Here is a 17,327-nt window from a genome sequence, read left to right as displayed (position 1 = left end):
ACCCTAACCCTTATATTCGTCTACCACATGCAAGTATATAAAGTGTACATATATTACGCACCTTGTTATATACTCGTGAAACATAAGAAATTGGATCATAAATACCTCGAACCCGTCCTTATACTAGTAGAGTATATATACCATCGCCCGAACCTAGCCCATCGTTTTTACCGAGATTGCAACGTGTGTATACGTTGAAAACAAATTGACTGTCTTTTAACTGCTTCGGTGACAGCATAACAATGACTGTGCAGTAAATATCAGTTTACATTTTAAAGCTCGACAAACACGCCGTAAAAAGGAAGAGGTTTTAACAAACAAAAGGTTAGGCTGGCACGAACCGTAAACTATAGGAGGGGATAGTGGAAAGATAATGATAATAATAATAATAATAATAATAATAATAATAGTGATAATAATAACAATAATAGTGATAAAAAATAAATAATAAAAATACGATAAAAGTAAAAGCTTTGCTTGTAGTGTGTATATGGGATATTATCACACCGTAAATACATGTCTATTTGGTAGCGAAATATATACGCCCGTAATATCTTGTAAATTCTTAAATACTGTAAATTTCTACGACTAACCACATACAAGCACGTACACACATACGCATACACATAAGGTCTTAGTCTTAAGAGGGTAACAAGAATTTAATGAACTAGCCAAATATGTCCCCTTTATTATAAATATGTACCCAAAGTATAAACTGTTAAATCAATTTAGGGTTAGCTACTGCTGCTTTTGCTTCTGTAAGAGATGTTAAGATACCGAGAAGAAATTCATCTGTACGATTTGTATGTAGAATGTCGTCGTTACAAAAACTAATATTATGTAAAATTATACAGAATGGTTCAAAACGATCTAAATTCTGCCGTAATGTTTGAAATACTATATCAATACCTGCGCAGCGTATATGACGGGAAACGATTTTCTTCCGTTCCAGGATAAACGTCGTCTCGTCAGTATTAGTACGTTATGATATATTGTTGTTATCGGTTTAGAATAATAATATTATATTATTATGGTGATAACGTAAAAATGAAAAGTTTAATATCGTGTGTTAGCCAAAAGTGATTTTTTTTTTTTAGGTGAAAGCGGTCGTTTTTGAAAGCAAATTTAAAATATAAATGTATAAAAATGCTGTCGTGGGGGGAATAATAATATAATAACGATTTAGTATTATATTATAAAATAAGTATGTGCACGAGACATACAGCTGGAAGAAAAATATTTTAGAAACGAAGACGGTAGTAGTATTTTGTATCGTATCAAACAAAAGTGAAGAAACAAATAATAACGCCACGTGCTATATTTGTGTGGAGCCGAGGGAACATGGATGCTGTAATGTTATAACTGTATAATTAAATATGAAAATGAACTCGTGTTAACTTACAACCAAAGTGAATTTATATTTATCGTTAGTTGCTATTATTGTCCATGCTATTGTTATATTTTACACGACAAAAGAATATTTTTTATTGTTTAACTTCTTTTTAACCTGAGTTTTTCGACGAATTGTTTAAAGAATATTTGAATTATTCTTTTTTTATTTGAAAAGCTAAATTTTCAAATCGATAATAATGAAGTTTATACTTTTAAATCTTTAGTGTTCTTTTTTCTTTCTTATATTGTGCATAGTTAGCAACTTTCCTAAAAAAAATTGAACAAAAAAAAATTGACTGGAATGATATTGTTAAAATTATACCCTATATAAACATCAAAGAGCGTGTTGTTATCATAATGGTAATAAAATAATATTATCGCACTATTAAGCTAATATACTAAATAAATGAGATGTATTTTTTAATATTAATCATCAAACGGCAAATAGCTTCAATTTAATGGCATCGTTATATTATTTAATTTATGTTATTAAATTATTAAAAATTGCATTTTAAATACTTTTTATATTTCAAAGTAATCACTAACCACGAACTACCATGTATTATTTATTTATAGCTTTTATAACGTTTTTACTCCTCACGCGTGACTTTTTGATAAAACATTATGAATTAAACAATTTATAAATTTGAAATTTATTTGTTAATTTTAATGTTATTAAGAGTATTATTGAAGTAATAAATCGATGACTGTTTACATAAGTAATCGATTTTTAAGTATTAAATTATTATATAATGTATAACCACTACCTAAATAGGTATATAATACACGAGTACATCTTATATGGTTTTTAAAATAATTCAAATCATTTGTGATATCACTGGGAATGAATTATTATCATACATTATAACATGGCTCATTTATATTTCAATATATTATATCGAAAGATTTTTTCAATATTTATATACATATAATGTTTAAAAATATAATGTATAGATATTTTAGGGAAATAACTGACATTGATGACCATTTCATAAACTGTAAATCTTGAAAATAAATATAAATAAAATGGTGATCGTAGTACTATTATTATTATAAAGATTTTTATACTATCAAAACGTTAATATAATCTTTCTCTCTTTTTTTTTCTTTATGAAGAGAGTGGTCAGAAATTTCGATGGCATAGAGAAGAGTGGAAAGTCTTTGAAACTTCACTGATCCGTTTTGAACTTTTCCTCTACACTTTTTAATATAATAAATAGGTCTGTTATATTTGTCAAAAAGTTCGACAGGAAAATATATATTAGAATATTATACATTTATATTTTTTTGTACCCTCTTTGTCAGCCAAGATTTAATATTGGCCGTTAGTTGATGGATGACGGTTGCCTGTTACCCGCCATCTATATAAAAGGTATATGGAACATATATATATATATATATTATGTAATACATATACCTACCTATATTATTATATAGGTATAAATACAAAATCACTGATGGCTATAAAACTGCATAAAACAGTAATATTAATAGACAAGCATATGTTTCATATTACTATTAGTTAACGGTGATCTGGTGGCGTATCAAAAATTTAAAATGCATCTACTGGGTACGTACAAAAATGTATATTGTTGATGCCACGCATAATATATATTATCGAATAAATTTGATACGAACCAATAATAATATTTCAGTACACTCGTATTACTATGTTCTAATACGTGTATTATTTTCCGAAAATGATTTTAAAACTCAAAAATACTGTGATAATGGGACTATCGATAAATATATTTTATAATTTTTTGATCAACTATAATATCAAACATATACTCGTATTATGATGGACATTTGAATTGGGAACTTAATATAACATTATATGTATTACGTTTTTATTCGAAAAATATTTCTCTATTAATACAGCAGTAAACTTTGTATTTATTATTCAATGCGGAAATGTCCATTAATAGTCTCGATCATTTGGACAGATACAAAAAGGTGATTTAATTTAACAAAATGTAATAACATTTATCCAAGCAAATATATTCGTTTAATTTGTTTAATAGAACTGATAATAGTGTGTATTATATCATTATATCCTTTATACATTTAAAAAAAACTCGAATTGCATACAAGGTCGTGCGTTCGAAATTATATTTCGTGGTACCTTTATCATTAAACACACTGTATTTGAACGAGCCATTTTATTATAAGTAAGAATGACGTGTTAATATTAATATTAATGTATACCTGTAATGTGATGTGTAGTTTGGATAGCGAGATCGGTAGTGGCTGTTTTGTGTCAAGTCGAGAATAAAGGACAAATGTGCATCATCGAATTTGCCGGATAATTCTGTCTTAGTTGATTTCGTCTTTTCGACTTTACAGTCATATGATCCGTAAATATTTCATTAATAATCAAATACAATTTCGTTGTAAGATTTGTGTAAAAATAAAAAGTACTTAAACCCATTAGAAGAACATATCTATATATTGTATACCGAAAATGTATGAGAATGGTTGGAAATCATATAAAACAATAATCGTATCGAACGAAATCATTCAGTAATTATTAAATAATATAATTCACTTGATCGGAAACGATATGAACAATAAGCATTAAGTGTGTGTACATTGTTTCAATGTTTTTAAAATATTTTAAAATTTTCTTTTAAACGTTACGACTCTTATTTTCTTCGTACCGCTATTATTTATATAAATTGTTTTCTTGATATTACTTCTTATAAACCTTTACATTCTTAGACGGTATTCATTTTTTTACTTTTGTTAAGCTATATTTTACGCGGAGCTTGGTAACATAAAAAGTGGGTATCACTATTTTTTTTTTATTTTTTATTCCCGTTCATCATCGCAGCTGGTTGTTCATTATATTCTGCTATAGTTTTAATGCTTTTATTATTGCTCACTTAGTGAAGACAATACGAAACTAATTAGTGTAATAATCGTTAGTATAATTTTTCTTTTTCTTCGTACAAGTTACAAGTAAATTTATGCATTCCACAATAATTTGGTATTGAGCAAGTTATTCAAATATCTAAAATTAGGTAGCCATAATATTCTATTAAAAATATTTAACTTTTAATATTTGTATGCGTTTACTTTGTGTTTAATTGCATCATAACGAAAAATTATATAATAGAAATAATACAAAATTACTGAAAAATCATAGTAAAATCTAAAAACACTAGATTTATCATTTTGGCTTGATGTTACATTGTTGATCTGAGTATTAGACATTTTACGAAATCTATAACGCTTACCGAGAATTACAAATTAATGTACATACCATGTAGCGCGTGTATTTATTCACTCTTTATTTATTTTTATATTTACGGTTTCAGACGTCTGACAATGGTATTATAATATATAAAATAAGTTGCAAGTGAGATGACGATAACATGAAATAAATGTTAGTGGGAGAGATTTCAATACATTATTATTATTATTATTATATAACACGCATGTCTTATTATTATACAAATGAGGCGGTGCGCCACGCCATTTCTTTGATGTCGTCAACAGTTCTGATGCGCTCACGTATGCGCGAACGCTTGGAAAAAATCGTCGACTGGAGTCACGTTATAATACTATTAAAACAAACTGTCACAATTTTGCTTAAGGTAAATGGATAATTACACCAAGTAAGGTACAAATCACTATTGGTGTATTGTATTACTATAATTTTTAATATTATTATTAAATTATATTTCATTACATACCATACAATGTATGAATAAGTGTAGGGATTTCAGTGTAGCTAAGATGGTAGTTCTGGAACCAACATGAAAGTGTCAATCGTTTTATTTCATTAGCCTTTGGTCTCTTCACATTTCTTTCACGTACCCCCATGACACCATTTTCCCCCACGAGACGAGATATTTTCAACCCTTCTCTGCCACCGCTGGAAAACACGTCTTTGGTCTCTCTTTCTCTCTCTCTCTCTCTCTCACTTTATCCTCTCTATCCATATTTCTTTCTTTCTATCTATCTTTATTTCTATCTATCGTTTTAGAAAGAAAAAAATATAACACCCGTCCAATTAAAGCCCGACATAATTTATACGGCAGCGGGCCGCGGAACGGGTCATTTATTAAAGGAGGCTCCCCGTGTAATTTAATTTCGTGTGTCTCTTCACGCTCGCTTTTGTCCTGATGCTTTTTATTTCTCACTATTTTTCTCACTTTTTCCCTTTTTTTATTTTATTTTCATAGTATTTATAACGATAGTAATATTAACAATGATAATGATAAAAATAGTAATAATAATATGTTTTCCGTATCATATTCAAATACATGATTTACACCGTGAAAATTTGCAAAGGAAAAATATTCATGTTTCAAATATTCAAAACATTACATAGAAAATAAATATACATGTACAATATGAAAAATGTTTGATATTGATAGTTGAACATCAAACAAAAACACAACCATTTTTATGTGAATCTATGGTATAATATTATTAAATACGTTGTTACCATCGTCGCACTTATATTTTAAATTCGAAAACAAATAACTTTTGGAATAGTCGACGGTGTAATGGGTACTAAAAAAAATAAAAATCTCCAGACGTAGTTGTTAGAGACGCGATGCTGTTGGTTTGTTTGTTTCGCGCCCACGGCGACAGAAAAGTTCCTTTGCGGAGCGTGAACGAACTAAATAACAATAAAAAATAAAACGATACCTTCTTCTCCTCTATGTTCACAGTTCGCCGCCACGACCATCTATTACACGCCCTTCCAACAACAACATATGGAACGTAAACAACGACTACCTTCCCTCTGATCCTACAAGAATTAATTTATCGAAATCAATATGTCATATGATTGTATGTGCACGCAGGCATGACTTAGACTTAATTGATCATTCGACGAAATTGAAATTTCATTTTAAATTGGAAAAACTTAGTATACTCGCTCGACATACATACACGTATACATTTACGTATATGTTTATATTTTGTGTATATGTGCGTGTACCGTCGTTTTACACATAAATCATAATTGGAACATTAATCCAATAAAAAAATGAATACCTTTCTCTGTGAAATATATGGGGTATACGTTTAACAATGGTGGATGTTGTGAAAATATTATGACTTCCACACAAAATCCCGATATACGTGTGAAAACGTCTGAAGAGTTTTGGAGGGTCTGAAAGAGTGAAAGAGAGAGAGAGAGAGAGAGAAATAGACTTATCGAATAGAAGATTATATTTGGGATTGTTATGAGCATATTTTTATTTATTTTTTTTTATTGATGATTTAAAATTATCAAACTCAATTATTCGTTTTTAATGTTTATTAATTTGTTGTAACGGTTTAAATGAAACCAACTTGTCGAGGCAAATAATATTTTTATTTTAGTGATGCATGTTGAATGGTGGGTAGACTAATGATACATTATAATTAATTTTCTAACAATATTTCCGTATACGGAATTAATAATATATGTTGTATATTATTATTATTCTATTTTCGTCACTTGCTCGTGATGATTTGTTTTAGTTTCTCGTTACTCTTCTATTTTCATTTGTAATATTAATGATAATACATTATCAATATTATGTACGAGTATATATCGAAGTTTATTAGTATATTGATTAGCTAACATGAAACATAATATTTAAACCGTCATTCGGTGTCTGTTCACGAACCAAGTCTGTGGATTTTGGATATGGAATAGGTTTTCTTTTCGATCAGATTTTCTATATGTTTTACATAAAATCATTTTAAGCACATGCCATATTAAAGGTCTGATATACTGCTAAACAGTCCTTCTGAACTGGTGTTATATATATCTCTACAATGATATCCGTTTTGTAATATATTACACGTTTAATGTTATTCGATTTTCAACTACATGGTGTACATGGTGTATATATATATATATATAACTACATGGTGTACATATCTATATATAGGTACGATATCAGGTATACTCCAAAATCAAATCGATGGTTTAAAATATGTGTACACCAACGATTTTATATACATATGTATGTGAAACGGTTGAATAATGGTATTTTAATTTAGTACGTTTGTCCAGTCATAATAACGGTACACGAACACTGGAAAAACGCGGATAAGAGATGATAAATAACAGGCGAGATGTTGCACACATATGTACACACATAATTGGGAAGGTGTGATGGGGTGGCAGAGAGGTTAGGGAAAAAATCCTTTCCGGGATTGAAAAATGTTCGGAAAAAAAACCCCTCGTACACGATCCATCTAATTCGGAACAATGCTAGGTAGATCCCCCTCCCTACACTACTTCTGCCGCAGCAAACGTAGTCGTACTGTACGGGTATTGTACATCGTGTGTCACACACATAAATATCGCCCAGTCGGTGTTAATAAAAAGTGCGAGACACCTACGACCCACCCACTTATCCCGTAGCTGCTGTATGATTTGTTGCCCGTTAAGTCCATTTAAACGCGTAACACCACGCGAGCGCGTGCGCAAATGCAAAAAAGCTTTAGCTCCGATTTATTATTACGCGCTTTTACTGTTGCAGCGTATAGTGTGATATAATAAATATATATTTTTTCTCGGGTTTATGCGCGTGGAACAATAATTCCGCCTCGACGACGAAATAATAATAATGGCGTTTTTTTTCCATCGGTTTTCTTTATTCCTCATTGTTGTTGTAGCACGGATATAATGTACAATAACAATAATGTACGTTTCTCTACATCGATCGGCTATCGTCGAGACGTGGATCGTTCTATTCATTATTTCACGTAAATACATAAAATATATCATTATAAAAGTATATTATATATATGAATAGAAGTATATATTTCATATTAATAAGTATCGCAACATTTTATGCATGCGTTCATGACCCATAGGTTTTTTCTTGGCTTTTCGGTCTACTGTAGTATCCGACACTCGTTCGTGAAGATCTTAACATTTGTTTTTCTTCAAATAATAAATCCATTGATTTGCACTTATTTTTATTGTATATTTGAAAATGAAATATAATTCGTGTATTGTGTACATACGTATAGAAAGCAAATTTGATGTATGTAGGTTCCTAATATAGATTTTCGAGGGGAAATTCCTTTCTGCTACGCCAGTCATAATTATTTGTATAAATTAATGATAATTCATTCAACATAAATTATAATTCTGGGTTTGAATTAAGCCGATTTAATATTCAATGTAATATAAGTTTTAATTTCAGCCTAAATATCCATGATAAGCTAATTGTATGTGTTCCATATCAATATTATTCTTAAATATTCAATTATTATACGTAGCACTTATTGTAATAGCTGTATTCTATTTTCAATCCAAGGAAATAAAAAAAGGGCAGACTTAAAAGTCTAATAGGTGTAGGCTTACTATGCGTTAAAGCGTTGATGAAAAATAAAAACAGCATTATAAAAACATTACATCACACTATGCTTAGTTCCGAGTATAAAATTATGCAAACATCACTTAAATTGAATTAAATTTTAATAATAAACCCTCTATCGTTAAAATCAATAAAACATTTGCGGATAAAATTTTTTTAATGTTATTACAATTTCGTTTTGCTAAAATAATAACAATGATATTTCACTAATGGATTATAACACGATGTACAATAGTTTTATAATAATTAATCTTCTGAATTTTTATTTAGTATTTCTGTATTTTAATACGCTCTTGGAATTCAATGATATTTTAAGAGAATAAAAAAATTATGGGAAAATGATTTAATTTTATGTACATGATATTTTTTAATTGAGGTATAATAATTGCGAGAAATTATTGCTGTACTGAAAATATCGTAAAAATTGTAAAAATGGGAAAACACTTTCTGAATCAAAAATATTATTATGAAATTGAAGGTGTTTGATAATAACACTACTACATGGTACAGCGAAATAAATTAAAAAAAAAAACAATTTTTACTTTTTATGAAGCACTAAGCAGTACAAACATATTATATCCTAATGGTTTCACTATTTTTCGACATTTATTACATATTTATTACATATATTTATTAAATATTAATATTTGAATTAAAACCTAATTATTCATTGTATAGCTTATAATGATTATCTTACTGTAATTTTACGCATTTCTACGTTCAAAAAAATCGTAAAAGAATTATAATTCAATGGTTTATTAATAGAATAATTGTATGTCTAATGAGTATCGAAGGTGTTTTTATTTTATATTTTAATTAAATTAAATTTTAATATAAATTCTAATTTTTATAAATTAATATATGCATATGGTTATAAAAGTTGATACTGTATTTACATTTCTTACTATAGAAATGATAACACAATTAACTATAATTTTAAATATTATAATGATAATTGTAGCAATATTAATTTATTATTTGGTATCGATTACATTGGTTGAATTCCTATTGAAAATGTCATATTAGTTCAAATCATAAAAATTGAATATTCATTTTGTATAGTACATTACTTCTACTACTTATATTTATCGTGTATTAATATTTTTTTTAATTGAGATAAATGTTTAGAATTTCAATAAAAAATATATTTAACTTAGATGTTATATTAAAAAAAAAAAAAAAAAAAAAAAAAACACCTATAAAAATATGTTTTATCATATGTTTTGGCTCCCAATAAATTGCGTAAAATAGTTCTGTTTAATGAAAGGTTATCTTATTTGATTCTGGACAAAATCATTTTTCTGTAAACGTTGTAGTTATCAGTTAACCTAACTATCAAATATATAATTTATGTTGCTTATTATAAATATAATAGATTTCGATGGATACATAAATAATTAACTGTTTGATATTTAAAGTATGTATACTAGTGCGTGGAATATGCTTTAGTACACTCCAGTTCAAAATAGGTACACAAACATCGTACAAAAATCGCATGCGTTTCCTATCAAGGTTTGAATTTGTTCTTTTGGACATTCTATTTAGATAAACATCTTATTGTATCCTTATTATTATCTTATCTTATTGTTTCCTTAAATTTTGGGATGCGAAACAACGAGTGTGTTGCAATGTTTATTTATTAAATGTGTTTTCGATGACGGCAATAGCTAAGAAGGAAATGTTGAATCTGTACACTTTCAGCGATCCAGTCATTTAAATCCTGATAAATTACCATAAACCCTAGAAAAAACTTCGTCTTCTCTTATTAAAATCAATGAATAATAAAAAAAAAAAATTGATCCCGAAGTTTAATAGCGTTTTTTTCATAACTAAGAAAACACTTTGAAACATTGCTGTGGTGTACAATGATGGAAGAACGGACAGTTCAGAGAATCCGTCGGCACGTGTCGAGGTCATCTTGCAAAACGATACGCGAAACTTATACGAAACGTATTTTATTATTTAGCTTTTTACCGACATTCGCCGTAAAAAAACCAGAGCGATGCGTCGTATGGAGTGAATGGGAGTCAGGTCTCGGGGGATGACGTTTCTTTCGAGTTTACGGCAGGGAAAAATATATTTTTCCAAATAAAAATTATAATCGGTGCCAATGTTGGCGACCGCACAAGTTAATCATCAACATCGGGGACGATTCATAATCAATCTACTTATCGATTTGTCACCGAATCAATGACCTGCATGACAATGATAAGGACTTAACCGTTTAGCTTAGATTAGTTTTCAGAGAACATTAATAATGAGATTTTTTTCGATTTTCTTGTTATAATTTTAAAACATTGGTAAAACATTTAAAAATGAATTTTGTGCGTAGAACGTTGAAGTAACTCTGAGAAAATAAGTTATTAAAATTGTTAGTAAAAGAAAATAGTATATAAAAGTCAATAAATCTAGTACGTGTATAGTAAAATCGGAGTGACCGTGCAATTTCAGTTTAGTACATCATTCCCGAAAAGTTCAAAACCAGTAGAATAATAAAATATTACTAGTTTATTATAGTTATTATTTCTCGTTATTGAATATCATTTGTTTACAACTATTAAAATAACGTATTGTATGGACGAGAAACATGTTTACGCCTTTCAAGTCGTACTCATATATGAGTATACTCCATAATATTGTTATAGTTATTATTGCTGGACGGCACTGTCAGTTGATTTGTCAGTTAATTTTTCATTCATACACTGTTGTACAGATATTAAAATTACAATAGTAACAATGATACAATGATTAACATGTACTCGTACTGGATGGCTGAATATATACTCACTCACTCGTCTTTTGTAGACAGTCTCATGCGGAGTTCTTCGTTTATCTACGACATTACAATGTACTATGTATCGCTAGGACCAAGTTGCGCAGGTCTATATATTTATCCGATTTGTTATCATTCGTGTCAAACATGTAGAAAATGTGCAAACACTGTTACTGTATGTAATATACAATCTTCTCATAACATTTTTAAAAAATAAAATTAAAATTTTGATATTTTCAATCGAATATTTGTTCTAAATACAAATATGACTGACGTGTGGCCAGTGAATCACCAAACACACTCACACACATGAAATTATACTAGAATAAACAGATTTTTGTTGTATATATTATATTATTATTATTGATATAAAATATATGTACTATTTTCATCATGATTTATGTTGGGGAAGGGAATATTGAGTTGCCAGCGGTAAATGACTAATTTCCACTTAGACGACATATGTACGTAAAAATTATATTATTTTTTTATTCCAGCTGAAAATGTATCGAACGCGCAGATTTGATCTCCCCGGAACACACACTCTGTTGTAGTGAAAGAGCTTGTATCGATGATAATTTCGAAAAAAAAATTATGGCCATAATTTATTACTACCTACATATACTCTGACAATCATATTTCTCAAGTTTATCTTTCAATATGTATTTTATTTTCGATTTCAGACGACGAACTTTTTGTTTCTTTTACACAATGTTTACCTAACTGTTTAGGAGATAGAATTTCCCTTTCCATTGATTGAATAGATTTACCGAATCACGCTAATTGTAAAAACATCATCGCTTAAAATCATGATTACTACCTTACATTGTCAACATGCGTGATTGTTTTTGAGTTTATCGCAAAAAATTCGTTTTGGATTTCTGTTCAACATGTTAGCGTGTTTCGCGATACGAATTCACATAGTTGGGGAAAAATTTAGACATTTTAAGTAAAGAGTTTATTGTAATCAGCGTGTTTGGGCCTCAACGAGTGTCGAAGAACCAGTCACGGTAATGACATTAATGTTAGTAACCAAATATAATAAAAATAAATTTATAATAAAAAAAATTAATGGAAAGAGTCAATAAATAATAATTCAGTTGCCCATTGTGGCACAATAAATATATATATATATATATATATATATATATATAAAATAAATAACAACAACAATAACAAAAAAATTCAATATAAATGGCCTACAGTGGTTGAATAAATAAATAGGTATTTAAATATTAATAATAATAATTTTACAAATGATCTATGGTGGCTTAACACAAAAACGAAAATTTGGTCGACCAATACTCACATAGCAGTTGGGACGTTCAATTGGTCTTACACCTACGCTACCGTACCGGGTTCCGTAAGTAATAAACTAGGAACAATAAAAAATATAAGTTGAACCCGCGTACGTGCGATCGAACATCACCAACTGCTCACGACGAAAATTCAAGTCCCATTTGCAACACACGAAGACGACAAAGACAGAAACCACGTCAATCACAAAGGCCGATCAAAATGACCGAACACATAACACATCACAAAACGTGGTTTGCTGCAGAAGATTGTTGCAAGACGGGAATGAAAACAATATTTGTGCACAACATGACGACGATAAGACAACGAAAACGAATAAAACGAAAACGAAAAGGTGGACAAACGACACATAACAAAAATAACGCGATTACAATAATTTACATACGGGGAAAATAAAAACAAAAATACGAACGCACAGTACATGATACATATCGCAACATATACATAATTCACATAAGATAATATTTTAATAACAATAATAATAAAACTAGTGAAGCCGCTAATGAGCTCATCACGACGATCCGAACGCGTATTCGCGTAAACACAGCGTATGTGTCAAAAAAAAAAAAAAAAACAGTATAATTGATGTACACTGGAAGATGTATCAAAACGACAAGTGGCAGAAGTAGACACGCTTAACACGTCACAAAGAATTGTTCTGCTTTTATTTTTCCGGAATACTTTAGATTATATAATTATTTTTTCGGATCATGCCACTGTAGTACGGCAGATCAAGAAAAACGTGACATTGTCGTTTTGATATTCATCTCGTCAATGGCATGCGCGATAATCTAATACCTCACCACGGACAGGTTGACGTGCGTGTAAGCAGAGTATTGCGGAGGTATGTTGGCAGGTCAACGAGTCTGTTGGGGATTTAAACTATAAAGTATTTACGTATTTTGCACGTTTTGCGCAATGTCAGAGCAGAACGAATTTCTCATGAGATTCAATGACGTTATTTTCCTCTACAACTTGCCCTTATTATCTGTCATTAGGGGGAGGGGGTTAAATGTACTTGCTTACAGTCGCTTGCACATCCTTCATTTTCACCCTACGAAAAATATTCCAAACAAACGAGATACTGCAGCATTATCAGCAGAATCAACACCAACAGCAGCAGCAGCAGCGATGTCGCAGTTTTCGGTTATGTATTAATATTCCAAACCTCAGGAAGAATTGGAATATTCCGTATCCCTGGATGATACAACAGTACCTACAAAAATCACACTCAATACAAAACCATGATAATACGATCAGTATCTATGATCATATACGCATATAAATATAATTCACTCACACGAAACACGTGTCTAAAGCTCGCGCAAAATCGATTCGCGTTTATGAAACGCATAAATATACATACACGTGCACTGCAATTTCTGAACGCATAAATAATTTGTTTGCGACGAAAAAAAACGAAAAGAAATATTGTTCGATGACTATTTATGTTTTTCTTTTTCGCATTTGAAAGATTTAGCACATCCCGTGTGCATTCACTTTATACTTATACAAGTTCGAACTTTGTTACGATTCTGAATTTATTTTGTTTTTCCCATGGCACAAAAACATTTCTAATTAATATGCTCTTTGTATAATTCCTCGAAAAAACTTATCAATTTATGATGTTCTCTCAAGTCACTGGTACAGATCTACTGAACGTACTGATTTTACATGTTTAATTTTATTGTCTATTTTGTATCAAACTTGTCTTAAATCGTTACCGCCTACTGCAATAGCCAATCAAATAACACATCCGAATTTTAAGATGTATTGCTATGGTGTCGTCACATATTTGAAGATGTACAATTGAAATCTGGTATAACGTATCAGTAAAATTCACTAGTGTGTGATTTATTGTGGGCCATACTAAGGCCGAAAAACCTTTGATTCCACTTTGTTTTAGATAATTATTTTAATGTATTAAATATTTTTCAATTACAATCATTATTGATAAATGGATATTTTTATAATATTAATATTATACTATAAGTACTAATTACTAACTGTAAGTAAACTACGTAAAATGACTTTTTACATTGGACATGAGGGAATATTACGATAATATTGCGATACTTCAATATGTACAGCAATATACTTTAATATGACTTGCAAAATCAAAATATGATTTTCGTGTCTACATATTAATATTGATATACTCATGGGTTTGTTTATTTTTTATTTCAGAATCGCTGAGAGAATATTTCAGTAAATTTGGAGAAATTACTGAAGTCATGGTTATGAAAGATCCGACAACTCGCCGATCAAGGTAATTATTAATGACTACTTATCATTAGCTATTTTCAAAGCTTTTATTGGAAATAAAAATAAGATTAAATACAATTGCTTACCACCATTTACCGGGATAATGATCACATATATACTTTTTGACGTATTTGTCTGATTATAATATTATAGTTATGTTATATCATAGTCATAATCAGTGTCATTCAATTAACTGGAATACCACGTTTACATATAATATAAAAAGGAAAATAATTACAAAATATATAACGATTCTATCAAATAATAAAAAAATACAATCATATTAATTGTGTTGTTTAGATTGGGTTTTAAATGTTCGTTTTGCGTATGATTCAATAATAATATCAATTTCATTACTAAATTAAATTGTTTGCATTTATGGTCGTAAAATTGATTGGTTTAAACTGAAAAAAATGTGTATTCAGATTTATGAAAATCCCTAAGTATTTCAATTAAACGCGTTATTTCCAAACCAAATACATAAATATTGTTATAATCTAAGTAGATGTACGTATATTTATATATAATATATGTATATTACATTAATCGGATTTAAACGTATAATTCCATCAGATATCGATTGTGAAAAAAAAAAAATAACAATCTCCTAGACCTTATATTTTAATTACGTTAAACCCATTAAATATTCGTATGCGTTACCTTAATTCAGTGATTTTTATCCTTTCCTCGTTCATGACACCTTTAGCCAATAGAATAAAACACCGCGTTACCTTAATATCAAAATAATAAATAATATTCATTGTGTATTTTAGAATAATTCTTAAAATAATAATAAAAAAAAAATAAAATACAGAATACAGAAAAATAATAAGTACACCTACAATTTATTTGAGTTGCAGGGATTAATAAACATTGTCAGTTAAAAGTTTAAATTTGCAAATTAAAAAAAAACAGAAAAGAGAAAAAATAACAATGATTTGTATGAAAAATGACGAGAAATTGGACCCTGGTGGTTTTTACTAAGTCAAGGAAGTCAAGGGTTGATGGTGGAAATATCGAGTTTAATATTATTTTCTAGAATTGTAGAGCTATAACATTACTTATCTAGTGACTACAAAATATCTGACTATCGACCCCAATTAAATCAATAAAATAATCGATAATGCAGCGATTTCGCAAATCAAAATACTACATGTATTTATTGGATCTAAATAATATAAAGTAGAGCTCTTAAAACACGTGACACAGAATTCACGTGTACACGTGAAATACGTGTTTATCCAAGTATAAATCCATTTTTATAATGATGAAAATTAGTAATTTTATGTTATACAATTGAAGTTTTAATAAAATATTATTAGTACAGCATTAAGTGTATTAAGTTAAGGATATACGTTTTTATTTTGAATTTTACACGTGACACGTGACACGTGAATTCCGTGAATTTACGTGTATTAAGAGCTCTAATATAAAGACACTAACTGAAAGGTATGTTATGGTATTTGTGGCAATAATATGATTTTATTATAATTTATTATTTTTTTTTATTTTTTTTTATTTTTCCTTGGAGATTTCGTATCACCCCTACACTACGTCCATGTCACCCTGGTTGAGAACCACTGCCTTAATTTAATTTTTTAGCAAAAATAATGTAATAATTTTTAAAAATTAACGATGACAATACTTTTAAAAACTATAATTTACTAGAAAAATTCATCTGAGTATAAAACTGAGTATAAAATATTTGTGTTTCATCATGCATCATATTCGTCACGTTCCATTTCCGTTTATATCTTGCAAAATGGTTTATGTTATATATATATATCAATAGCTTTGAAAATTTCCTGATCAACACTTACATTTTCTGTAACTAATGTCAACCCCATACAAACAATAAAATATTCAAAATCTGAAAAATTAATCCCCATATGAGCCCATATTTAAAGAATAGAAAAAAGGAAACATATATTCATATATCTTTTTATATTTTAAAATTTGGTAGCTTCGCTTGATTTTTGAATTTTTAAATTATTTCTAAATACATTTTTACTGAAATAAAGAAGATAAACAAAAATAATATCTATATCGGTAGTACTCAACAATTTTTATTGCGCAATTATAATATTATCAATTTAAAAAAAATTAGATATTAGTTTATAATTAAATTTATTATTTAAATTTAAAATTTGTATGTGTTTACTTATGTTGAATGTTTTTGTAAAAATAATGTTATTATTTCTAAAAATCAACGATGAAAATATTGTTGAAAACTACAA

At 28.8% G+C, this 17,327-nt stretch overlaps 1 protein-coding gene across 6 annotated transcripts in view; it reads left to right on the top strand.

The window, feature by feature from the left end:
* Positions 1-17,327, top strand: part of LOC112683261 (RNA-binding protein Musashi homolog Rbp6) — a 433,196-nt gene that overhangs the window by 207,978 nt on the left and 207,891 nt on the right. For all 6 annotated transcript variants that reach the window (XM_025554187.1, XM_025554184.1, XM_025554190.1 and 3 more), the window contains exon 3: positions 15,013-15,094. In XM_025554187.1, the coding sequence (XP_025409972.1) occupies positions 15,013-15,094 (82 nt within the window). The remainder of the gene's footprint in view (positions 1-15,012; positions 15,095-17,327) is intronic.

Source organism: Sipha flava, unplaced genomic scaffold (assembly GCF_003268045.1).
Source record: "Sipha flava isolate LNK unplaced genomic scaffold, YSA_version1 222_pilon_pilon, whole genome shotgun sequence".
NCBI classification, from domain to species: Eukaryota; Metazoa; Arthropoda; class Insecta; order Hemiptera; family Aphididae; genus Sipha; species Sipha flava.
This window is presented reverse-complemented; position numbering and strand designations above follow the sequence as displayed.